The sequence below is a fragment of the Microtus pennsylvanicus genome, chromosome 8, assembly GCF_037038515.1.
Source record: "Microtus pennsylvanicus isolate mMicPen1 chromosome 8, mMicPen1.hap1, whole genome shotgun sequence".
NCBI classification, from domain to species: Eukaryota; Metazoa; Chordata; class Mammalia; order Rodentia; family Cricetidae; genus Microtus; species Microtus pennsylvanicus.
Genome location: NC_134586.1, coordinates 38639003 through 38666076, shown reverse-complemented (window position 1 = coordinate 38666076; position 27074 = coordinate 38639003). Strand labels below are relative to the sequence as shown.

At 42.3% G+C, this 27074-nt stretch overlaps 1 protein-coding gene across 12 annotated transcripts in view; it reads left to right on the top strand.

Annotated features, from left to right (window-relative positions):
• Positions 1 to 27074, top strand: part of Itpr1 (inositol 1,4,5-trisphosphate receptor type 1) — a 342349-nt gene that overhangs the window by 143812 nt on the left and 171463 nt on the right. For 6 of the 12 annotated variants that reach the window (XM_075983281.1, XM_075983279.1, XM_075983278.1 and 3 more), the window contains exons 7-16: positions 188 to 346; positions 2695 to 2793; positions 4227 to 4310; positions 4413 to 4559; positions 11843 to 11938; positions 13557 to 13601; positions 17132 to 17286; positions 23406 to 23505; positions 25192 to 25352; positions 25691 to 25832. In XM_075983281.1, coding sequence (XP_075839396.1) covers positions 188 to 346; positions 2695 to 2793; positions 4227 to 4310; positions 4413 to 4559; positions 11843 to 11938; positions 13557 to 13601; positions 17132 to 17286; positions 23406 to 23505; positions 25192 to 25352; positions 25691 to 25832 — 1188 coding nt within the window. The remainder of the gene's footprint in view (positions 1 to 187; positions 347 to 2694; positions 2794 to 4226; positions 4311 to 4412; positions 4560 to 11842; positions 11939 to 13556; positions 13602 to 17131; positions 17287 to 23405; positions 23506 to 25191; positions 25353 to 25690; positions 25833 to 27074) is intronic. The other 6 variants (XM_075983288.1, XM_075983285.1, XM_075983283.1 and 3 more) reach the window with 1 other exon arrangement.

Below are 27074 nucleotides of genomic sequence, written 5' to 3'. Positions count from 1 at the left end.
CCCTCCTGCCCTCTTCTCTGCTTCCTTCACTGTTCCTTTTCTTGTTCCTAGCATTAGGTACTTTGTGTTTCTCTTGCTTCTCAAACAGCTCGGTGTTGGGAGGAATGTTTGCTAAGTATTTTATATGACCAAAAGAGCTATGGCAGAGTAGACTCGCTCATGCCTTATTCTCTTGGTGGATTTTTAGCTCCTGCATTTGAAAAGCAATAAATACCTAACCGTGAATAAGAGGCTTCCGGCCCTGCTAGAGAAGAACGCCATGAGAGTGACACTGGACGAGGCTGGAAACGAAGGGTCCTGGTTTTACATTCAACCATTCTACAAGCTGCGCTCCATCGGAGACAGTGTAAGTGCAGCTTCCCCGCCCATGCCTTGCTTCCAGCCCTCACTTGCTTGAGGCTCAACTAAGAGAAGTTTAGCATTGGAGCCACAGGCAGAAGAAGAGATCCGATTGCTATGGAAACTGGTGTTTGGGAAACAAGGAAACGAGAAGAGAAGTGTGACCTAAATACAGTCGCTGTTTTTCCTACTGGGCCTCTGAAAAAATCCCATTACCTCAGTGATTTTACCATGAGAACAGCCATCCTAAATTAATATCCTGGTTGAGGATCCCTTGCCATTCCATTTCCATGAGTGCACCAGAAATATCCAGCTATTTTGGAGATACCAAAGGACAGAAAGTGGAAAGGCCTTAGTAGGGAATGGGAGTGGATTGCATGCTTACCCCATGCTTCCTGAGTCAGTAAGCAGGGCTGCTTCTCCATCTCTTTCAACTGCAGTAGCCGCCTGGGATTCTGGACAATACAGAGCCACAGGAATCCCTTTGCAAGGCAACTGAGAACACTCTGGATATCTGTTAGTTAAATTAGTCAGTCATTACGTGGGCACATACTTAGCGGTGAATATGTTTAAATGCTATCAACTACGTACTTGACCTTGTTAAGGTTCTAAAATAGATGCTTTAAGGGGAAAAAAAATAAAAAGAAATTGGCACCTTAAACAGCATGAGTGTTCTGGAAATACTCACCTACCCTTTACTTTAAACTAGGTTTCAAGCCAGGTGGTGGTGGTGCACACCTTTAATCCCAGCACTTGGGAGGCAGAGGCAGGTGGATCTCTGTGAGTTCATAGCTAGCCTGGTCTACAGAAGTGAGTTCCAGGATAACCAGGGCTACACAAAGTACACCTTGTTTTAAACTGCCCCTCCCCACCCCACTCCCATCCAAAAAAACAAAAAAAAACCCCAAAAAAACCTACACACCAAAAAACCCAAGTTTTGACATTTTTTAGTAATGCCATTTAAGTTTATAATCTGTGGTCAGTTCAAATATTTTGTGTTTGTATGCGTATCATCTAACAGTAGCAAGCTGGTCTCTCACTGCTGGCCTACAGTGAATATTGAGCCACAAGTGATAGGTTCTTTTTAATGAACTTAGATTCATTTCAGGTTATAGAAAATATGACCATATATATTTCTAAAATGTATCATTCTCAAAATATGTGGGTTTTATCTTGTAAGAAGACAGACATCGCTTTTGTTTCCTTCCCTTCTTCTCCCACTGTCAAAAGAAAACGCAGGGCTGAGGAGGTGGCTTGCTGTATAAGCGTGAGGAGCTGAGTTCAAATCCCCAGTCTCCACATAAAAGCCAGTCTTGCCTGTGTGTGCCTTTAACCCCAGCATTGGGAGAGCAGAACAGGCAGATCCTTGAACTCACTAGCCAGCCAGCCTCACTGAGAAAAAGAACTTAGTTTCCTTGAGAGAACTTGTCTCAAAGAGATAAGGTAGAGAATGATACAGGCTGTCCTACATCTTTGTCATTTTTTTCTGGACTACACACACACACACTTGATAATGTACCGAGATCTGAGATTTGTTTTTAGCAAATCTTTGCTTTTCTGTCATTGTCATTTAATGTGTTTGACTTAGTTAAGATTACGACATGAATAGTTACCTTTTTAAAAATAGTTTCTCCCATCTAATAGGGTTTGACCTATTCATGCCTCAGTGCTTTAAGGGTGTCAATTTAGATAGGAGGTCGGACTAGAAAGAATCAGGCTGTGTGACACCTAAGGGTAGGTATGAGTCTCTGGTCAGGCATATGTTTCAGTTATAGAACATTATCTTTAAGTGTCTATTGCTGGGGACCAAACTGTAACTGCAGTTGCATGGAGTCTAAAGCCCTCTCTGGCTTCCATGGAACAGAATATACATGGTACACAGACGAGGTGGGCACTCTCACATACACACAATAAAATAAAGATAAACCTTTAAAACGTAAAAGCCATTTATTGCTATAAAGGAATTCTATTAGAAAATAGATTTCTTATGTTGTAATCACAGTTCTGAAGATCATTGCTCTAGAAACATGACTATGACTTCATTCTTTCAAGCATAAAGATCGCTCAAAATAGTATCCTGCTTTCCCTAAAATTGAGTCGAGTTTATTTATACAAGTGTCTCAACTAAATACCAAAAAACCCTTTCTTAGTGCGCTGGACCAACTTGCAAAGTACGGAAGTATAATCAGCAACAGTTGTGCATTGAAATCCAGCCTCAGCCATCTTTCAGAACACGAGCCGTGCTTGCGCGGGTCGGCTTGTAAAAGTTGTAGGTCCCGAGATAGATGGCCTCCCAGGACCATGCTGCACTCCCATTCTTCCCTTTGCAAAGCTCTGTTGCTCCTTTCTTTCCAGGTGGTCATAGGTGACAAGGTGGTCTTGAACCCCGTCAACGCTGGCCAGCCTCTGCACGCCAGCACCCATCAACTGGTGGATAACCCAGGCTGCAATGAGGTAAGGACGTTTGAAAAAGTCCATGTCCCCGTTTATGGATGAGCTTGTGCCCCAGGAACAGGCCTTGTGGGACCAGAGTGTGTGTGCACTGCATGTGACTTCAGCAACGACTCAGGACACTGAGCCCATTCTGCAGGGAAAGAGCCCAACGCCCACAGTTGGGTAGCATGAGTTTTGTAGGTCTGTAAATTTTGCGTCACTGAATAATCATTCTCTAATTTGTTAATACCTGTAAAGTCCTTTTGCCACTTTTCCCCTAGCTTAGTGTAGGGGCACAGTTTGCCAAGTTGTCTTCCTAAGTAGAGTACCCTTTTTAATCCTAAAGAGGTGGCAATTCAGGCATGCACAGCCCTGCTGGGGGGATCGAGTTTTTAGCTGTACATTGCTAAGCCTCTCACCAGGCAGTTGCAGACCTGGGGTTGTAGCTCTCTTGTGCTAGAATGTCTGTGTCATGGAGAGGACATAAGCTCTAGATTGAGAAAGATGTGAGTTCAAATCTCAGTCTGTGGTTCCTGAGCTCTGATCCATCGGTGAGTTTCTCTCTCTCTCTCTCTCTATGTGTCCATAGTCTGAAAGGAGGGTAGAGTTTCTTAGGGTGCCACTAAGGATGAGGTGAGATGGTGAGATGGTGTTAGTATGCCCTAGCTGTGTGATTTTACAAATGAGGGCTCTTGCTGCTGCTAACGACCACTAACTTTTTCACTTGTAGGCCCCAGGCTCATTTCTTGGTATCTCATTCCATCTTCAAAGTATTTGATTTCATTTGGCCTTTACATTTGTAGCTGTAGAACCAGAGACTTGGAGGAAAAGAAGGCAGGGTTCCCAAAGGGGTAGGAGAAAACCAGGGCTTGAACCTTCAAGTCAGATTTGGAGCATCTGTAGTGATGGGTATAAATAGGTTATTTGTTACCCAAATTTGTTGCTCATTTCTTACTCCCAGATGGCTTTTCTGGTTCTTTGTTCTCCTTGGTGTCTGTATTCATGGCCTATTAGCTACTCTTCTCATTGCCTTGACAAAGTACCTGAAACAAAGCAAATAAGGGTTGTTGTTCACAGGCATGGTGGGGAGGACGTGGAGATGGGAGAGGCACAGCTCAAATAGTGTTAGGCTGTGCATTCCTCCATAGAACAGGCGTCAGAGAGAAAGGACAGGAAGCTAGGCCAGGCCATAAACCTCACGGCTTTCTACTCTAGAGCCCTACTTCCTGCAGCTAGGTCCCTCCTCTTGAAGGTTCCAAATTTGCCAAAACAGCTCAACCAGCTAAGGACCATGCTTTCAGACGTGAGCATACAGGGACATCATAGCTATCTGAACTGTAACGAGAGGTTTGTACTGAAGCCCAGCCTTCCTGGCTACAGTGAGGAACTTTGGGACTGAATGATATCGTGATTCTAGGAGCTATGTGAAAAATTAACTCTGCTTTGCATTCTAGGTCAACTCTGTCAACTGCAACACAAGCTGGAAAATCGTCCTTTTCATGAAATGGAGTGATAACAAAGATGACATTTTAAAGGGAGTAAGTTGGATGCTTTTTGGCACTCTGCTCTTCTCAGGACATCAAGGTGGTTTTCTTTTCAAACTCATTTTCCCCTTACTCCCATCTTGCACGGACATACAGGGTGATGTGGTGAGGCTCTTCCACGCTGAGCAAGAGAAGTTTCTCACATGCGATGAGCACAGGAAGAAGCAGCATGTTTTCCTGAGGACAACCGGCCGACAGTCAGCCACCTCGGCCACCAGTTCCAAAGCCCTGTGGGAGGTGGAGGTAAGGGGTGGACCTGCAGAAGTGTGGTGACAGGGGGGTGGGGCGTGGGGCTGGGGATGCAAGTGCTGGAGTTCAGAGTAAACCTCTCTGCAGATGTGCTTCTAAATCATATCCAAGCATTTATTAACAAACAAACAAGCAAGCAAACAAACAAACAAACAAAAACCGAGTAGAGATGGCCCAGGAAAACATGCACACCATGATATACTAGATGGATGGTACATGGCCCCATGGAGAAAGATAATATCTACACATTCTTTCCCTGAGTCACCAGATGTGGCTGTTTCTTACTTTCCCCTTTCCTCTTCTGTCCTCCCACCTTCTCTTGCTTGTTTATCTGTCACAATATTATTCAGTCAAATAATCCACCTGGCAGTGAACAATGCATGGCTCCCTGTTACGGGTGTTGGGACTCAAGTTGTGAGACAGTGTCTTCTATAGATAATGGAGAAGCTGTACTCATGATATCTGAACAATATGGTTACCTAAAGAAGACCTGAAAAAAATGACATCATCAGTTGACCTACCTTGGTGGATGGAAGAGAATCTCAGAAGAACACACTTCAAGGGCTACAGCAAAGTAGTGGCCACAGAGAGAGGAGTTGTCCTCTCCAGGGACAAGCCCTCTGATAGGTTACCCAATCTTAAGTGATCAAGACCTAAGTTTTTATACCTGTAACATTGAATTAACTCAGCAAGTTCAAATAACAACAAGAATAATATGAATAACAACAACAATAATAATGCAAGAGGCCATGGATTTGAAAAGAGTACTTAGAGAGTGGAGGGAAATCTTGTAATTTCAGTACGAATGCATGACATTCTCAAAAAATAAATTAAAAACAAAGGAAATGAGCATTCTGATAGCAGGCATACTCAGCAGGATGGCCTAGGTGACAGGAGGGGCATTTCATGTGCTCTGGAGGTTTTGGTAAAGGAGAATGAACTGATTGAGTAAGGATTAAGATTTCCTAAATGTTATTGGATGGTTCCAATCCACTGGTCACACAAAAGGCCCTGTTAAAATGCATCACAAAACAAAACCTAAAGTCATGATCTGGGAAAGGGGAAGGTAGAGGGGAGGGGATGATAGTGAAGGAGGTAGAGAAGAGAGTCAGGTGGAGGGAGTAAACAGAACAAATGGATTATATGCATGCATTGAATTGTCAAATAATTGTCATTGAGAGAATTAGCATCTGAGCTTGTATCTACTAGATGATCTGCATTTTGGAAGGGAGATAAGTGGGGTTGGTCATGTCATGGAAGGCTAGGAACTGGAAACAGAATATGATACAGCCTTGGCATAATATCATTGGCTAACCCGACTTTGGGACAACACAGTATGAACATGGGAAAATGAACTCATTGGAGACCAGAGAGCCTCAAATTGCACCTTTCACGACTGCAGGGCATTGGGAATGTCACTCACAGGCAGGAAGAAGTGTGGCAAAGTGTTTTGAGTAACAGCACAGTCAGCATGCTGCTTACAGAAGATGGTAATTCTGTTCTGAGGCATAGGCTTGTAAGACCAAGAAAACGTTTATTTGAAAGTTTGGTCATAGAGATATTGAGAGCATGCAGGAAGGCAGAGCCACCCTCCCTACTTGAAATCTCCCTCGGAGTGGCTGCATTTCTGTCTCTGCTTGCCAACTTTCTTCCTTCTCCCTCCTTCTGGCCTTGATTATGTCATATCTTGGTTGAAATCAAGACAAATACAGCAAAATACGCAAGTCATAAACACAAAATTCTGTGTTTGTTTACACATCTCCTCAGCCAAGGAGCCAGCACCCAGATCAAAAGCCAGAAGAAGAGTAGCCCCAAAGATGTCCCTCAGCATGTTCCTGGTCACTCCTGGTTTTCTCCTGGATAGGTGGCCTCCAATAGGTAGCCAGCTTCTTCTTGAATGTCACAGAGCAGCCTTTAGGCTAAGCAGTCCTCACTTAGTCTGTGTCATTGTCTCCTTCAGACAGTCCATTCCTTTGTCTTACCTCCGGGTGTTCTGTTGTTGCATCCCATGCAGCTTGCAGATGTACCATTTGTTGATGGCATTTGAGGGGTTCTAATTGGGAGCTGAATAAAGCTTCAGAGCCATTTGTGCTTAGACGTAAGCTTTCATGTGTTCACATGCATACAAGTGAAATCATTGGAGCCTATATTGGGAATACATTTAACATTATAAGAAGTTGCCAGTCTGAATCCAGGTGTGGTGACATTTCTCTGTTTCCACCATTTGGGAGCCAAGGATAGCTGTGAGTTCAAGGTCAAGCTGGGTCACCTATAGAGACCCTGACCAAAACCAAAACTAAAAGGGAACTGAGAACAAAAATGAAATTGCCCAGCTGTTTTGTAAAGTGGAAAGAATATTTTATATTTTTGCCAGCAGTGCACATAGTTTGTTATTCCTTCCAATTCTCAACCATGAGCACTCAATATGATCATTCCTTCCCACATTAACCATTGACATAGACGTGAAGGAAGGTGACACGCCTTGTGTGCCCCACCCCCTCCCCCCACGTGAGCAGTTATGCTGCTAATTTTCCTCTGATTTATCGTCTGTGCATCTTTTCTGGTAAAGGCTCTGCTCAAATACTTTGCCCATTTAAATATGTTCTTTCTTTTCTTTTTTCTGGATAAAGAAATAGGCTCATTTTGGTATTGTATAGATAATTTGCTGCAGTTGCTATGATGAAAAGACACCTCTGTCTCTGTCCCTCTGTTCATCCGGCTGTCCATCCATCCATCCACCATTTTGGGGGGAGCTTCTCTCTCTGTTTTCTTTCCCTTCTCCTCTCCACATCTGTAGCATTTGTTCTTTGGCTGCTCTTCACATCTGTTTAGGGCCAGTCAATCCAGTTGGATTGCAAACTCTGTGAGAGATAGAACTTTCTTCTTGGTCACTGATATCCTCCTTGTTCCCACCCTAGGGAGATTTTTTTTCTTCTTCTTTTTGTGTGCTTTTCCTTTGCATTCAAAACAATGTCATGGGAAGAACAAAGTGGACAGAGGAAGAAGGGGGCAGGAAGAAGTCAGGGAATGGGAGGGAAGCAGAAAGAAAGAAGCAGGAAGAAGTCAGAGTGGGATGGAAACAGAGGAAGCAGCAAGGGAAGAGGGAGTGAAGGAGTGGGAGGGAAGCAGAGAGGAGGAATCAGGAAGAGGGAGTCAGGGAGTGGGAGGGAAGCAGGGAAAGAGAGTCAGGGAGTTGGAGGGAAGCAGGAAGAGGGAGTCAGGGAATGGGAGGGAGGCAGAATGGATGAAGCAGGGAGAAGGAGTCAGGGAGTGGGAGGAAAGCGGAGAGAGAAGCAGGAAAAGGAAGGAGGTAGGTAGGGCAGTGGTCTCCCCAAGCTAACTGGAAGTGGTAAATGCAAAAGTTTTAAGAAAAAACTGAGCATCTAGGAAGTAGAGGAAAAACAAACTGTCATTTCCTTGACTTAACCACTTCCATTGAGCCATTTTTCAGTGGGCAGGATATTTTTGCATAGTTGACATTTTATAAACAGATTTTCACCCTGTTTGAACCTAAGTTGAAGGAAGAGTATAAGCCTACAGAAGTCATGGTGTCTCACTCCAGGGCCTAAGCAGTTTCCCAAGCCTTACTCCTTCAAAATTGATTGAGATGAATCAAAGATGCTAATTTTCCAAGGGGATTTAACTTGAAAACCCACTGGAGAGCATTTTCTATTTTTCCTCTAAGGACTACCTGCTATCCATTTCATACTCCATGAAAAGCTGTCTCCTGCTAGGTTTTTATTTTTATTTTTTCTGAATTTCCTATGAAAATGTTTATTCTTTCTCTAAATTGTTTTCTGCTTTACTGCAAACATAAGTGTTCCTTCAAAATAAAAGAAGGAAAACAACACCATGTATTTTATGGATTTTTTAAAAAAATAGATCTAGGGGTTATGGAGAGAGGAACACTGGCTGCTTTCTAAAGAACCAAGTTCAATTTTCAACACCCACAAGGCAGCCAGCAATGATCTGTAACTCCATTCCTAGGGAGTCTGATGTCCTCTTCTGGCCCAGCTTGGGCATTGCATGCCCGTGGTGCACAGAAATGCAATCAGGTAAAACACTCATACACATAAAGTAGAATTAAAACAAAAAACTTTAAAAGAGCTCTTGAATTCTCATTATGTATTTATTGGCATAGCCACGCGCTTTAGTTAACCTTTGTAATAGTGGCGTGTTGTAACAGCTTCCTTCCATTTCCTCCCTACCGTCCTTTGGGTTGTTCTGGTCATTTATGTTGTTGATACACGGATCATAAACATCACTTCATTTTATTATTACTTTGTTCTCAGGGGTGTCTAACCAGTGGCCTGTAGATCTTCATATAAACATTTGTATGCCCTTGTAATCTGCAGGCTGTGGGCTGGAACCCCTAGCGTGGTGTCAGTCAGAGAAGCCAAACATGTTGGGCACCCAGGGAAGCTGTCGTTCATGTTTCAAAGACGACAGGACGACACAGAATCTTTCCTATTTGCTAGCATAGTTACCATCCTAAGTTCTATGTTCTTTCACAGAGATTTAAGTTTATATCGAGAATTTCTTTCTTCAGAAGAACTTACCTTGTTTCTTGTAGTGAAGTCCTGCCATGGACAAATTGTCTATAATCTCACTTGTGGAAATACCATTGTTTTAACTTCATTATAAACGTTTTCCCTTCTTTTAATTAACAGCTTTTTGGAATGCAATTCACACACTGCATATTTACATTGAAAAATATACAATTAAATATTTTTAATAGATTCATGGGGGCCATGCCCTATACATTTTAGAGTATTTTTTTGTCATCTCCAAAGAAACCTGTCCCCATTAGCAGTCACTTCTCCCCCTCCAGCCCCCACTACATTCCATTTCCCTGAGATGGAATCAGCTTCTTCAGTGAAGAGTCCTGTAAGCTATATTTTGTGTGTGAATTCCTTTACATGGGGATTGCTTTGGGGTTGCTCTAACAATACTGGAAATTGATTTCTAAATGTCATAATGTGGTACAGGGTATTAGGGAGTTCTCTGGAGTCTTGTGTAAGGGTGTAGGTTCCCTTCATAAGGCTCTGAGCCTAGCGTTAGGGGTTAGAGGTCAGTGTAGGACTTGAGGGCTACACACATTTAAATGTAGCAAATACTGGCTTCAGAGTTCATCCATATTAGCATGTGTGAGTACTTTATGTCCTTACACTCAAGTAATATTTCATAATATGGGTTTATCTTTGTATGTATGTATGTATGTATGTATGTATCATTTGACAGTGTTTGGGTAATTTTCAATATTTGGCTCTCATGAAGAATGCAACTATGAATATTTATGTGCTAATTGTCGTGTGCAGTATTTTCATGTCTCGGGAGTAGAATCATGGGTGATAGGTTTTAGTGGACTCTACCCAGAGTACCCAAGCTGCCTCGTAAAGTGTCTGCACACTATCAGTTCTCATCAGCGTATCATGGTTCTGGTTTCTCCATGGGGCTTTCGTTCCCAAAAAGTAGTTCTGCTGGAATTTTTTGTTTATATTGCTTGTGATGTGAGTACAATGATTTTAAAATCATTGTTCCCTGTCGTCAGCGTCTCATAAATGTAACTATGGTGTTCTTATATGTGTGCTTATCCTGTCAGAGCTCCTTGGTTTCTTGACTCTATGGGTATTTGTCAATAATGATATTGGGGTCATTATTTTCCAGATACACTTTCTGCTTTGACCAATTGACCCTGACATAACCTGGATTATTTGATGTTATCTGACTGAGTTAATGGGTCACCTCCTTATTGCTTTACAGTATAGGAGTTTGTACTTCCTTGATAGAAGCTGCAGTGTAACTTTATTGGGTAAATCGGATTTGTTGTTCTTTTTAGAAAAAAGGAGATTTGTTTTGTCTGAGTTACATTCTTGTGAATCAGTTTGGTCCTGGTCCTGTGAAGGTTCATTTTCATGCATTCCTAGGTCAAGGAAGAATAGTCTATATTGTGAGGCTCCGTTATTAATGATAAATGCTCAACATGGTCCACTGAATCTCTCTGTCAAGGTTTGCCTCCCAAAACTACTTCTCGACCCTTGAAAACTCTGGGAGTATTAAAATTTCAGGTGTGTGTATATGAGTCACATTCATGTGTACGTGTATGCACACATGTGTGGGTGTGTTGCTGGGGAATGAACCCTGGGCTCTGTGTATGCTAGAAGTGCCACGGAACTATATTCCTATGCCAGCCTTAATCATTTTGGGGGATATATATTATGGGGTCTTCAGCTCTTGGTGGTTTGATATTCAGTCAAACACTTATGCAAATTTCTGGAGCTTTCTCTAGGGCTTTTCCTCCCCGGCTCTGATTTCCCCCGTTATGCCATGAGCCTTGTGCTTACATATACCCTTATTAGGCTGCTGCTGCTCTGAGAGACACAGGCATACACCACATCCTGTCTAACAAGTGCATTTGTTTCATAATCTTCCCAATTTTCTCCTTCACTGTGGTGATGCCATCTGTATGTTGTGGCACAGTAGTTACATATGTCAGATGCATTGACATGGCTAGAAGCTGACCGTTCCATGGTCAATTGCCCCGGACTCTTCTTACGCTCACATTTCAAAGCTCAGTCTGCAAATACGTTGCAGCACACAAGTACATGTATAGGAGCAATCTCTGAAATTCCATCTTATTAACTTGTGTGTTTTATGGATGAGTTTCAGAATCTTGATTTACAGGGTAAGGGAAATGGCCCAACACTTGCCATGGGCTTGGATCCCCACTTCCACATAAAAGCTGGGTGTAGTGGCACATTCCCTGACCTCAGAATTAGGGAGCACAGACAGGGAGATTCCCAAGTGCTTGCTGGTCAGCCAGTCTAGCCAAAGTGGAAGGCTCTAGGTTCAGGGAGAGCAATAGAACAAGATACCTGAAGTCAACCTCTGCCCTCTGTATGTGCAAGCACAAGATGAATGCACACACATGAACACCCATATATCAACCAGCAAAACAGTCTTATATTTCATTAGTATCGGGGCAGAAGATTTAAATAGCATTGCAGTTCTTATTCTAATCATTGTATCATTTTAGGAAACAATCTCTTCTAAGGAGAAGCATCATTTTAATGATTCTGCATCTCCAATTGAGATGTTCCATCCTGAAGCTTGGCACAGCTGTATAGAAGGGTGCTGAACCCATCCTCCTTGTGTCCCCACCACCACCAGCTTAAAAATACCACTAGTGAATGTGACTTGTGATATCTCCAGTTCAGTGGCATCTCAGTGTGGGCTGACAGCTCCTCCACACCCGTTAACTAACTTTCCTCTTGCAGGTGGTCCAGCATGACCCATGTCGGGGTGGAGCTGGATACTGGAACAGCCTCTTCCGGTTCAAGCACCTGGCAACAGGGCATTACTTGGCAGCAGAGGTAAGTAGCTGCACATGGTATTCTCTTGGAAAGTGAAGTCACTATGATTATCTTTCCTCACTTCCTATAGCTGCTGGACGCCTGGAAACTCAAGGGAGTACTCAGCCACCACGTTTTTCCTTCTGCCTTTCTGTTTTCTTCTATCTCGTTTCTGTAGAAGAGGAAAGTTACAAATAGCTGTCATACTGTGGGACTTGACAGGGGCGTCCTGATGAAGTAGGGAGAAAAAAGGAAGGTAGAAAGTAACGTAGGTTTGTAGAGTGATTTTTCTGTTTTGTTGTTGTATATTTCTTTGCTTGTACTTGTACTTTGCTTGTACTTACCAGACCCACTCTTAACACATGTGTGATAGTTGTCTGCACTGGACACATGGTCTATAAAATCAAGCATTGAAGTGCATGGAGAACTAGAGAATTTCATAGAGAAATCTGATTACTTGGAGTTTAGGGAGAGACATAGGCATCATCAATCTTGAAAGAATATCAAGAATCAAATTTTTCTTTTCTTTTTTTTTCTTTTTTCTTTCCTTTTTTAAGACTTTATAAGACTATATAGCTGACCAGGAAACTACTATGTAGGCCAGGCTGTGAATCCACTTATCTCTGCCTCCCAAGTGTTGGGATTAAAGTCTTATGCCACAGTGTGCCAGGCTCTCCAATTATCTTTTTGAGTCATGGTCTCCCTCAGCAGCCCAGGCTGGTTTTGAATTCTCTAGGCACTGGGGCTCCCCAGTGTGAGCCACCGTGTCTAACTTATGAAAGTGCTTTTAGGAAATAAAAGACTCTGTTGAAGGGTAGGAAGAATTTCCAGTTTTATTTTTGTTTTAAATTAAGGAGCATCCTGCTGTGTAACAGATGTTGAGTTTTACTCTGATCTGATGGAAGATGTATGCAATCTAGGATGCACATACAGAAGATGGACATACAGATTCCAGTAGTATGTCAAAAGACCCCTCTGTTATCTGGCCCCACTCGCTCAGGATTTCCAAGCATTTGTATAGGTGTCAGTACTGCTTCTGCCACTGGCCCTAGGAATTTGGAATCTAAATTTATAAACTCCCTGGGGTGTCTGATGTTTGTACAAACTGATGATTTTGAAATGCTTAAGAAGCAAACATGAAGGAGTCTAAGCTGACATTTAAAATGGAGTCTTGGGAAGAAGAGACCCTACTAAGCAACTTTTAAAACCTTTGATCATATGGCTAAAGACTAAGGATGGTTGTCTTCTCTGTTATGTCTTCAGGTAAATGTAGCTCTTTCTAAAGGCCTCCTGTTTCCTCTTTTTCTTTTATCTAAAAGTAAGCAGGGTCATCCGTGACTGTGTGTTGACATCATCTTTATCTTAGGCCTGTACTGTTGCTCTCCTAGCGAATCTGTTGTGTTTCCCTGTCTATACTCAGAGCTGAACTGTCTATTAGTGACCGGTGGACTATTCTGTGTGTATTGTATCTGTGTGACTTGTGTCGTCGCTGTGGCATGCTGGCTCTGTGAATGGAGGGAAGGGACAACGTTCTTAGCTGTTCAAGGATGGCTGCAGGCATCGACGTCTCCTGCAGATGGGTCCTGGTCCTGGAGAAAGCAATAGATGTTTTAATTTCCTAATGATTCTTTTTCATCAGGTAGACCCTGACTTTGAGGAAGAATGCCTGGAGTTTCAGCCCTCAGTAAGTATAGGCAAGCGCCTTTGTGTCTCTGTCCGGTAGGCTGAGGTCAAATCCTCTGGAGTCCGTTTAAGAAATTGTCAAGTGGCCTTTGAGTGTCGGGGAAGGGGAAGGCTCAGGTGCTACCTTCAACAAGCTTTGTTCTGTGCTTCTCTTAAAGGAAGTCATGTCCTCCTATGGCCTGGTGGTCCAGGCCCTGCTGGTTCTGATGCTTTTCCTATATGTTCAGTCACCTCTAAGCTGGAGAAGTGCATAGCATCTCTTGGAATATTTCTGGGTGGGAGATGGTGGTAGTCCTTGTCAAAGTTGGCCTCTTACAAACAATTGCCTTAATGCTGTGGACCTTGACCTGTGACTAATCTAGATTTTGGAGTGATAGTGAATAATATCCTTTCAACTTCAGAGTTCACACATGGCCTCACATGGGCCAGTCAGGTGCCTAACCTCTAACCTTGCTTTTTACAAGTACAGAAATGCGTTTTAGGTTCTGATGTGATTTGGAATTTCTGTGCAAAATGGATTTAGCTGTGTATGCTTGGGGTATGAGTATACTTATATAGGGGCTCAAGAAGGCAGTGGTCATGTTTCATGGGCATAAGGACTTCCACAAAATTGTTCTTTGTAAAGTGCTTGATTATGCTGAATTCAAACAAACAGAATGCCAGACAGTTGCTGTCTGTTGGCATATGTTGTTCTCAGTGGTTGGTCTGGTAGATGGTCTTGAGGGTACTTGTTTTTCTAGTAAAATTGAGACGGCACATCAAAGAGGGAAAAGTGAGGTGAAGATACTCAAATGAAGATGCATGAATCCTGGTTAACCTTCTAGTTATGCTTGGGTAGAAAGTTGGCTTTGAAAGAATCTGAGCCATCATGGCTGAGGATTTCTCACTGTAGCTACATCGACTTATTAAGGCCATCTCCTCTTCTCACTGTGCCCCACAGGGTGCCTGTGCCTCATCTTCATTTTTCCATTGCTTTTCTGTCACTTTTACTTCCACAGGCATTTGGAGAGCTCATCCTCCAATGCTAATCCATCTTGGAAAACAGACCTAATCCAGTTCCCTGCTAGTCTGAATCCTTGGCCTGGCTTTATTTTCTTGCTAGACATTTTTTAATCCTTGGACATTCTTTATTTTAGAGAGGAACCTGCCATGTGTGACCTCAGTGCTGCCAGCCAAGGTATCACTGAAGGAGTCTGACCCTTGGCATGAATATCAAGCCATGGCTCATTTGAGGGTAGATGCCCTAGTGAACCACTGTTGTTCTGGGGGATGTCACTGCTCCTTTGGGTTCTGTGTATGAAAGAGAATGGTAATTCTCAGTGTGAGATAAAGTGCTGTGATCACAAACTCAGGAAGGAGGGAAGAAAGCAGAGCTTCATTGAAATACTAACTAGCTCTGTGACTGTGAACAAGTAGCTTTCTTTCCCTGGGCCTCACTTTCCTCCTCTGGACAAGCAACATTTTCAGGTTGCACGAGACCAGTTGGGACTTTCATATCCAGCAGGTCGTCTTGACTTCACAAGGGGTAGGAAAGGCCTTGGTGGGTAATCCTAACATGATGTATCTCAGGGTCTTTCTGACTCTCGCATTTCCCCATGTCAATGAAATACCAACAGGATGGATGTAGACCAAGATGACATTGTTCTGATGGTCCCACGGTTGCTGGGACTTGAGTCTGCATATGAAGGATGAGTGTGTAGAGAGGGTTTCACTTGCACCCAAGAGGCTGGAAGCCCAGCATTGATTTCTGTAGGCAGGTGTTAGCTCTGGGAGAGCCCTGCTTTCTACATTGCCTCTTTAGCACGGGAGTAAGAATGGGAAGTCTCGAGTCATATAAACCTGGGTAAAAATGTCCTTCTCTCACCTGCTCTTGGTTTTCCTAGAAGTTGGCATCAATGAAGTGTTAGATCTAACTAGCTGTGTGCTGCTCTGAAAATCGGTGGTCACTTGCCTGGTCCCAGAGCTTCTTCTCTGCTGCTCCTCACATGTGTGCCTTTCTTCCCACTAGGTGGCATATGCCGACTGTACACCAGAGTGTGTGGCTGGGTTCCTTGCTAGGCAGAGAAAGTTTACTGAAGCCACAGTTTCCTCTAGACCTGCTGGAGTCTCTGAGCTGTCACTGCCTGTAACCAAGCCCTTAGTTATAGCTGGTTCAGACTCTGTGTTGAGAGTGTGTATAGAACACTTCAGGTGGCAAGAGTTAGGAGGAAACAGTTTCCGAGTATTCTCCCCAACCAAAGGCACAGAGTGTTCCTGCTGCAGATGTTACCTTAGGGTAGAGAAAATAAAAACCCTCAGATTTGTGTGTGGATATATATATATATATATATATATATATATATATATATATATTTATTTAAGAGAACTTCTGAATTAAGTTTCTATTTGTGGTTTGTTTTTTTTCAGATAGGGTCTTGCTATGTTGTCTAGGCTAGTCTTGAACTTTGAGGATCAAGCACCACCATAACCTCCACCAACCCCCAGTCTCTCCAGTAACTCTGTTATCTGAGATTATAGATCTATATAAGAGTAAAAGAACTTTCACTTAACTTACTTACTTGTTTGTGGAAATGAAAGTTAGATCTCAGCCTTGTGGAGCTGAGTTTTCTCACATTCTCTCTATTTCCTTTGAGTTGACTTCCTGGTCTTGATTGCTGTGTATTCCCGGTACTGTCTTCCTCTGCATTTGGGCAAGAAGTGACATTTCAGCCAGACAGAAGCAAGCCAGAGATGAGGAAACCATGTTTTCCCAGCAGGCACAGGGCATGCGGTCTGGCATTGAAAAGAATTGCCTGTGTGGTTTCCGAGCTGAAAGAGAAGCAGAGCCCATCTGAGCAGGCATTCAGGCTAAGCCCACTTGCGAACATTCTCTGGCACATGGACTTTGCTTTGGAGATGAGAATGTGTCTTAAAGTTGCCTAGTCATCATTGTTCATCAAGTTTTACCGGGAAGGATTTTCTTTCATTTCAACCAAATCTTACTGTAGCATGAGAGGCCCTTTGCTTTGTCATCAGTAGCCTTCTTAATCAATAAACCAGTGTGCTCTTCTGGACTAGAGTGACTTGTCAAACTCAGGGACACTTAGATCCGGGTTTATTTTATTTCTTTTCCTAGGAAATACTTGTGTCATATTTTTGGCAGACAACCATTGCTATAAATTAACACCACCACAAATAACCAGTTTCATGGGCCAAGCTTCCTCAAGTGCTCTGCTCCCCAGCTGTTGCACATGGGTGTGGCTATATGGAGTGAAGATCTTGGTTGCCAATAGCTTTTTCCATAGTCATCTGCTGTTGTCCCTTCACAGGGTTGGGACATTTTGTATGATGACACAGTGAAGTTGAGAATAAATAGTTTGGGGTCAGGTGGCCGATGGTCACCTTATAGGTCTACTCTGAAACTGTGGTCCTTCTCCTGCCAGCTGCTGACACTCACTGTTGCTCCTCCTCTCTTCCTGTGGACTGTGGCATGATGGTGGTAAGTGAGGCTTTCACCTACCGAGCTCCTCACTTGATCCCTTTTCTTTTCAGGTGGACCCAGATCAGGATGCATCTCGGAGTAGGTTGAGAAATGCCCAAGAGAAAATGGTATACTCTCTGGTCTCCGTGCCCGAAGGCAATGACATCTCCTCCATCTTTGAGCTAGACCCCACAACTCTTCGTGGAGGTGACAGTCTTGTCCCAAGGTATGGTTTTAAAATTCCTTATCCTATGAGAATCAGGACTAGTCTTGAGGGTCTGGATGTGTTTCTTGAAATGCAAAGCATTGTGGCCTTTTCTTGAAGCACTTTTGAAGGAATTGGTGAAGCATTTGGACTGACCCCAACATAAAATTGAGATATGTATGCCTCACCAATGGAAAGTTATTGGTGGTTGAGTAAAAAGTACTATATTTATGAGGCTGGAGAAATGATTTATGGGTTAAGAGCACCAAGGACCCAGGTTTGGTTCCCAGCACATACATGGTGGCTCTCAACTGTCTGTAACTCCAGTTCTACGGGATCTGATACTCTCTTCTAGCTTCTGTGGGCACTGCATGCATGATGCATGTAAACTCATGCAAGTACATGTACACATACACATAGACATGATACTTCTTTATTTATAAGTCTTGTATTGGGGTTGGAGAGATGGCAAGGAGATAACATGCTTAGCATTCAAGCTAAATGATCTGAGCTTGAGTCCTTGGATCTGAAGTAAAGCTGTATGCATCTGTAATCCCAATGCTTTTCTGACAAAATGGGAGGTTGAAACAGGAGAATACCTGGAAGCTTAAGAGCTGGTAGCCTAGTATATCAGTAGTCTAGTGTATCTGTGGAAAGCAAGAGACTGTCTCAAGCAAGGTGTGGAAGGTGAGAATTGACACCCAAGTTTGTTCTTTGACTTCTATACTCATTCAGGTACATACACTGTACACATTACACACTCACACACGCTCATACACATACACACACACACACATAATTTAAAAGTGCTATTTAGGTTATTAATACATGCCTCTGGCAGTTCTGTATTTTAATGCCTTTTTCTCCTTCCCCAAATTTGGATAATCTCTTAGTAAACTGGATAAGTAATTGAAAAGAAACTTTTAAAAATTGAAAATCACTGTGTGCATAGTCAGTTTATTTAAAATATTAAAGTTATTTTTTGCATTTTATTCAACTTAATTATTACTTTTGTTGCCTAAGAATGTGTTTTCATATTGCATTGTGGATGGAAGAGCCAAACTTTAAACAACTTTCAGTGTTGTGTACGTGTGTATGATGTGTGTATGTGAGTGCACTGATCAGGACAGTCTTCCTGCAGGGAGCAGGGGTCAAACTCAGAGGCCATCCTTTTTATTTTAAAAAGTTTTAGAGTTTATTTGTTTTAATTTTATGTGTATGGATTTTTTTGTCTGCACGAATGTCTATGTACCATGTGCATACCTGATGCCCACAGAATTTACAGGCAGTTGTGAGCCACCATGTGGGTGCTGGGAACAAAACCCTGCTGGAGTTCTTCATCACTGAGGTATGGCTCCAGCCTTCGTAGAGTTACATTCTTATGCTCTAAGTGCTTTATGCATTGATCCATCTCACTGACCACCCCCCAAAGCCATTTTTCTGTCTGTCTATATTCATCCATCCACCCATCTATCCATCCGTCCATCTGTCTGTCTGTCATTTACTCATTTATTTTGAGGCAGGGTTCCACTATGTTTCCTTGGCTGGCCTGGAACTCAACTAGATCTTCCCGCCTCTGCCTCCAAAGTACTGGTATTAAAATTGTACACCAACGCACCTTGTCAAAATCTATTCTTACTAAATTCAACAATATTATTCATGACTATATCATCCATTGATTTCCAACTAAGTAGTCGTATGTATGAAGCACAGTGCTAAATAGATACCATACTCATCTTACATAATTTATAGTTTTATCATATTTGAAGTCCTGTGAGGTAGCACCCTTTTATAGCAAGACACTGGGACTCAGTGAGTTTAAGCAAAGTATCATGTCAGAGTCCTGTAGCGGAACCATATTGGTAAATGGCTGAGGCAGAGTGTCTGGACATTACATCTCACTCTTCAGCTCTGTGTTGGGTGGCTGGTGTCTCCCTGGTGTTCACTGGATTTCCATGAGGCCCCTCACTGAGTCCACCTTTGTGTTTCATTGTGTCTGCCTTGCCACTTTCCTGCTCAGTTTGGGGTGGGCTAGGGGGGTATAACATCACCCCCTGTGTGATGATTATCACAATTCAGAATCCTTGACTTGTGCTCATTGCTATTACTGTCCTTCTAAGAGGGAGAAATGGAAGGCATTCCCCATAGAAAACAAAATATTACAAGGTAAGACAGCCTCCCTTTGCTGTTCAATCAGATTTCCTAGTTATCAAGCTCTGTTGGCTTGTTCATCCCTTGAGAATCTGAGGGAGCATAGAGTCTCCAGCTCTTAGACTTTTTTTCTGTTTCCTCTACCATGATGTTCTCTGAGCCCTGGTAGCGGTTGGATTAATGACAGATATCCCATTTAGAGTTGAACTTTGTCCCTTATTCTCAGCATTCTGACCAGCTACACCTTCTTTCATGGACTTTTGTCTACCACAAAAAGAAGCTTTTATGATCAAAGTTGAGGACAGCTTTAATCTACTGGAGGTCTATTGGTATAAGCATGAATATTTAGAAGACATGTTGATCACATGACCATTTAGCAAAAAAATAATAGCAGATTTTGCTCCAGGGCCTATGGCATTCCTAGCCATCCATGAACTTTTGACCTGGGTGCAAGGCATAAAATTTCTTCCTGTGGAGCAGACCTCAGATCCAATCAGAATGTGGTTGGCCTGTAACAGTTGTGTCACTATTGCACAAGTTGGCATTTCATCCCTGTCAGGTTGGTACTATAACATGAAGGGTCCAGCAGCGGATAAGGTACTATCCAGGCTGTTACGATAGAAAAAGTCTTATCCGCTTTCAAGTTGTTACCATGAAAGTGGCTAGCAGGGAGAATGTGTCCTGGAAGGTTTGAGATTGATTTCCCTTTGTCTTAGAGCCAGATCATGTAGTATCTTTAGCAATAAGCTCTTGATATGTAGTTATCCTGGGGTAACCAAGAGCAATGGCGATAATTTGTGTTACTTTAGAAAAACACTGGTATTTTTCTTTATCAATAACTCACAGGGAGTTATCCAATGTCTTGTTCATTTACTAGCCCAAGTCTTCTGGAAGCAACATTGTCCTCTTATACAGGATAATTCTGTTCAAACTATTTTTTTTTAGTTGGATTTTAAAATGAGCTCACTAGCTGACAGGCTTCCATAAGGCCTTTTCGTAGATTTTGAGTTTTGGTTATATTCCACTACACCCCTTCCTCTCTCTCATCTCCCTCCCCGTCCTGTTCGCACTCAGTCTTTTAATTCTCAAACTCCCGTTCTTTCATTTCACAGTGTTCTGCTATCTGTACACTTTTTTGTTTTTAAGTTGGCTTGTGTTGAGGTAGGCTTTCATGTAGTATTTCATATTCTCTTTCTTGGAGTTAGCCGTCCCCTTCTCCCCAGTCTTTAAAATATGTTGATGTGCCCCCAACTCCACCCCACCCCCACTTAAGCCTTTCCTCCCCTGTAGCCATGACCACAAGATTTTATAGTGATATTTTTCTTCTAAGATTTTATTTTCATTGTTTACACTTAGATTTCTGATACATTTTGAAATCATTTAAAACATATTTTGAGGTAGGAAATACTGAATTTTAAAACTTCCTTTCTCCATGTAAATAGGTGTTGGTCTGCATAGCTCAGGAATATTGTAGCTTAAGTAATTTTCCATTTTCCAAGTTCTGACAATTAGTGAATTTTTCTTAGAATTAAACATTGAAAATCTGTGCTGGGGGATTGTCAGGCTAATGAAGAACTAAAAGATGTAATTTAAAATATCACACTGTCTATGAGAATCTTCTTTATTGCATTCCTTGGCAAAGAGGGAACCAGCTTGTGTTCCCCAGTGACTTAGAAATCCCCATAATCCCTGGGGGAAGGCAAGTTTAAATTTCTAGTCGGCCGGCTAAGTGGTGTTGGCTGGTTGAGACCCCTCCGCTGTGTTTTGTGCATTCATTACTGCTTCTTGTAGGCCAACTTGCTTTGTGAGCAGTGTCTTCACACTGATTCTAAGCTTAGAAACAAGAGGTGAGGGCTTACATTCAGCCGCGGGAGATAATAGCTCTGGCATGGTCTGCCAGTGTGTTCATTTATGATCTTGCTGGATCTTTGCCTTAATATTTTTTTCTTCATTCTCATCCTTAGCTGCCATCCTTAGGGCCAGAGGAAAATAGGGCCCCTTATCCATTCAGAGTAATATATTACTTTCTCTGTATATAAAACCTCTGCTATGGAGGAAGGCAGTTGGAAGAACACATGAGAACCCAAAAGAAAATATTAAGATGCTATTCATGACTGTGTGTGCTAACACATTAAGTCATTTTAAAATGTGCTGTATTTTTCTTATTACAGATTGTAATATATAAAGTTAGACATGTGAACAAGTAGTATCAGCCGTTGCATTTTTGTAATAGTCAGTGGACACAGAATTCTTCAGAGTCAAATAAAAGGGATAATAACCAATTTTGGATATATTGAATCAGATAATAAAGTTGCAGTATGCATGCGTTAGATAATTTTAAAGAGTATTGGAAGGACATCTACTTGTACAACTCTTGTGTACTTAGCTCAAAAACATGGCTTTTGAGTTAAGGATTAAGATTATTTGTTATAGGACTCTATAGAGTATAATTATCCAACTAAAACTATGCTCTGAGCTTTGATTGTACTCTGAAAATACAGAAAATGAACCAAACTCACTCAAAAGGGAAAAAATGCAAATACCCCAAATAATATCTTCTCCATATTGTCTGATTCATGTTAGTCAGAGTAAATAGCACTAGGGCTTTTCTCTTCTGGCCTCAAAATGTTCATGACAGTTTCAGCAAAAGAAGCCCAGGTCTATTGAAGGTGCATGTCTGCGCTTGGGCTCTTCCATGAATGTGGTATGCCTTGGTCCTAAATGACTCTTCCTTTGAATGATTTCCACTTTACCTGGTCTGCCCCAGTCTGCCAGTGTCTAAAGTTCAAGTCCAAAGTCATCACGGTTTTCTGTAACAGAATGCTTTTGTGTTTTGAGTCCTTCTCACCTGTCTCCTGATTGTGCTTTTTAGCACCCATTTCCTGTCACTGTTGCTTGCTGGGTGTCCTCTCCTCTGTCTCACTAAAGGAATGGCAGTTGTTGAAGGGTGAAGCGCGTTCCATTGTTTTCTACTATTTCAGAAGTGCAGCTGTGTTGAAAATGTCTTAAACATGATGTATGTTTATCATATGAAGAAATAACTATAAAATAAATCATGTGGAGAAAAATAAACAAATAGCAACTATATATAATTCAACTATTCAGAGGAAATCAGCTGCATTTAAGATCCTGGGTTCATGTAGGTTCCAGACAGATTTCTGTGCACAACTGTAGCATGTGATTTGTCATACGTGGAACTGTGAGCTACTTTGAATGATCTTAGTGGAACTCTGTGTTGTGGATATGTTTTCAAATAAGTGTTTATCACATTTTATTATTTTAAGAAACTGGCATTCCATATACTGTAATGGACTAGGTCCTTATGGACATCAATCAGATGGTGCAGTTTTGTCTTACAACTAACACTTGACTGAACATCTTTGTAACACACCCTGCACCTGTGCTGTTTTTCTTCTGGAAAAATCTGAAGTTGGAGTTTGTAAATAAAAGCAGTCATTTATGTTCATGTGTTTGTATTTCATTTATCATGTTGTCCCAACAACCAGACTCCTTTCTAGAGTTGTGACTATTCCGTTCTAGCCAGCAGTGCTCAGGGGCCGGGAGTGCAGCTCAGTGGTATAGCTTGTATCTAGAATGTCAGGTCCTTGAGCAGTCCTGTCACTAAAACAAAACACCTACCCTAAAAACTTAGGAGAATTCCTTTCTTCTACACACTCGCTTTTCCCAGCCTTGGGATCTGAGGAATGGAACAGAAAAAAAATAGTACTTTCTTCTATATTAATGATGTACTAAGTTGAATGTTTATATGTTAGCATTAAAGTATTGCCTGTGTCTGTCCCATTTTCATTATTCATGTTTCTTATGGATTTGTATGAGTTCATTGTGTGTGTGGATCAGTAACTTTTAAAGTCTGTTTTGTTCTTTTGTTTCTCCAGGCTACTGTTTTTCCTTTAGCGTGGTGCACGGTAACCACATTATCATGACCCCAAATGTCCTTCTGTCTGAAATTTTTCATTGCTTCCCTTTAGAAACTCGTATGTCCGTCTCCGACACCTGTGCACAAATACCTGGGTTCACAGCACGAACATTCCCATCGACAAGGAGGAAGAAAAACCTGTGATGCTGAAGGTAAGTCCAGAACTTGGCCTCATGTTCTGATAAAAGGGCTCCTTTGATGACAGATGGGGAGATAGGGAACTTTGGAGAATTTCCCTGTTGTTTTGTTTCTTTTGGCTTTGGTTAAGAGTACAGTCTTGACCAAACTTGATGTGATGAAAACATTTATTCCAAGGGATCAAATACCTAGGTGAAGCCAGCTCAGGGATTTGAAAATAAACAGGCCTTTTCTTTTATTCCCTTGCTGTTGAGCAATCATTTCATGTCTGCCATGGCTTTGGCTATGGGAATGCCTGCTTGTGTCTTGAGATACATTGATATTTGGTTGATTCCCCGTGCATCTTCAATATTTTTCTCTCTCAGTGTATGTGATGAGTATCCACTCTTTGTGCATCTAAAAAGAGATTTCCCCACCCCTGTTTACCATCACTCCTCTTCTTCGCCAGCCATGAAGCTTCTATGTCATGAATATGTGCAGGATTTTTCTTTTCAGAATTTTTTTCCCTTATAGGTATGTTTAGGTTTGCAGAAAAATTAAAAGAAAGGTATAATCTCTATGTTCTTTAAAGTCTATGAGTCAGTAATTCCCATTTTACATATTTACTTTTTCTCTTAATAAAATGCTACTTAATTATAAGTTGTTCCTAACATGGGATGTACTCACTCATATTTGGTTTCTAGCCATAAACCAAGGACATTGAGCTTATAATTAGTGATCCTAGAGAAGCTAAATAAGGAGAACCCAAAGAATAACATATAGGCATCCTCCTGAATATTAACCTTCAGCAAGCGATGAAAGGAGACAGAGACAGAGACCCAAATTGGAGCACAGGACTGAAATCTCAAGGTCCAAATGAGGAGCAGAAAGAGAGAGAGCACGAGCATGGAACTCAGGACCGCGAGGGGTGCACCCACACATTGAGACAATGGGGATGTTCTATTGGGAACTCACCAAGGCCAGCTGGCCTGGGTCTGGAAAAGCCTGGGATAAAACCGGACTCTCTGAACATAGCGGACAATGAGGACTACTGAGAACTCAAGAACAATGGCAATGGGTTTCTGATCCTACTGCACGCACTGGCTTTGTGGGAGCCTAGGCAGTTTGGATGCTCAACTTACTAGACCTGGATGGAGGTGGGGGTTCCTTGGACTTCCCACAGGCCAGGGAACCCTGATTGCTTTTCGGGCTGGGGGGAGACTTAATTGGGGGAGGGGGAGGGAAATGGGAGGCGGTGGCGGGGAAGAGACAGAAATCTTTAATAAATAAATAAATTAAAAAAAAGAAAAAAAATAATAAAATAATATGGTAAACAAAAAAAACAAAGAAAATAAGTTGTTCCTATTGCTTGTATTTGCCCTCATATTTCCTTTTGCCCTTTTCCTTCTTACCACACAGTGTATATTCACATGGAAGTATCTCTTTGTAACATAGTACTACCATGTGCAATGAAAATACACAATGCAGATGTAGCAAAATTGTTTAAAAATATAATAATCCCCTTACTACTTCACCAGTCCCATCAAAACTACTTTCCTATTTGGAGAACATCCTTCTAAAAGTTTCCTGTGTCTACTTGATACTAATGCCAAGAGAACTCCAAGTTCTTTGGATTGCCCAATATCCTGTAAACAAAGCATTTGATTAGCGTCTTACTTTCCCAATCAAGATTACCATGTGACAACTCCCTTGACTTTCAGATTGGTACCTCTCCTCTGAAGGAGGACAAGGAAGCCTTCGCCATCGTTCCTGTTTCTCCTGCTGAGGTTCGGGATCTAGACTTTGCCAATGATGCCAGCAAGGTGCTGGGCTCCATTGCTGGGAAGCTGGAAAAGGGCACCATCACCCAGAACGAAAGAAGGTGAGTGCTTCCCACAGGTGCCAACACAGAAGTCCTCCTCTGTGACTTACAAAAGCCCTTGGGGAACAAGACGATCGGGACTCTGAAGAACTGTGTGAGAGAGAGGCAGGCCTGAGCTTTCTGGGCAGCTGTGGTATATGAAGTCCAGGAGCAGTGCTTTTGGACTTACCTGTGCTTGGTTTTGTTTCCGAGTCATGTTAGGTATGGTAGCTCAATTGGCTTCAGCTGTGGTGTCGAGGGTGCTAGGGAGCATGAGTCCTCTTCCCTTCACCTTGTTCACAAAGCTTTTAGCCTGTAAAAGTTTGAACACTGCCTTTAGCAAGCTCTGCTCTCCTCAGGTCTGTCACAAAGCTGCTGGAAGACTTGGTTTACTTTGTCACGGGCGGAACGAACTCGGGCCAAGACGTGCTGGAAGTCGTCTTCTCCAAGCCCAACAGAGAGCGGCAGAAGCTGATGAGAGAACAGAATATCCTCAAACAGGTCAGTGTGCCTTGGTGACCTTCAGGGTTAGCCTTGTGAGAAGCCTATGGGATCTCTCCTCATGAGAAGAGACATGCATGACTCTGATCTGGAAGATGTAGTATGGATTATTGTTTGTTAAAAAAAGTAGTCCTTTCTTAGAGTGTTCAGTCTATAGCAAAACTTTTTTTTTTGTTTGTTTTTTTTTTGTTTTTGGAGACAGGATTTCTCTGTGGTTTTGGAGCCTGTCCTGGAACTAGCTCTTGTAGACCAGGCTGGTCTCGAACTCACAGAGATCTGCCTGCCTCTGCCTCCCAAGTGCTGGGATTAAAGGCGTGCGCCACCACCGCCGGGCATTCTATAGCAAAACTTAAGTGGCAAGACAGTGTCTTCCTGTATCCCCTGCCACAGTGTCAATATCCTGAAGCAGAATGGAGCTTGTATCATATGAACATAGACTGATATGTAGTTTATGGTCCTCTCTTGGTGTTGTTTTTTTGTTTTGTTTTGTTTTGTTTTGGTATGTGTGTACTATCACAGTATCATTGCCCTAAAAATCCACAGAATATTTTCATTGTCCCCTAAATTTTCTGCTCCACCCATCCATCCATTGTTCTTCCACTACCCTTGGCAACCACTCCTCTTTTAATTGTGTTCATGTTTTCCTCATTCAGTCTGCCATGTAGCTGGAATTGTGTGGCTTGCAGGCTTTTCAGCTAGGTTAGGCTCTCCATGTCTTCTCATGGCTGAGTACCCCAGTCCAGCTGATAGGTACCATACTTACTAGGCATGAGCCATGTGGGTGTTCATCTATTAGTTACCTAAGAAGCATTCAGGTAATACTTTTATGTTATTCAAAAGTAGTATAGTGTGTTTAGGGAATTTGCGATATTTGACAAACCCAGCGGGCCTATATTAACTCTTCTGAACAGCTGTAATGATCACTTCTAAATGTTTCCATAAACATGGAATGCTAGTTTACAGAAGTGTCTAGATGGCATTTTGTATGTATGAGTCACCTTTCTATCGCTGTGACAATATACCTGGAAATAATCTTACAGAGAAAAGGTCTGCTGTGATTCCCAGTTGCAGGGGTTTCGGTTCATGGTCACTGACCCTGTCACTCTTGGCCTTTGGTGCAATGCATGATGGTCAGGAGCCTGTGCTGAGGCAGACCTGCTCTCCTCTGCATGAGGAAGCAGAGAACTTGCTTCCCTGACCAGGCCTCTTCCATGGAACCCATTCAGCTGTGAATCCAACCAA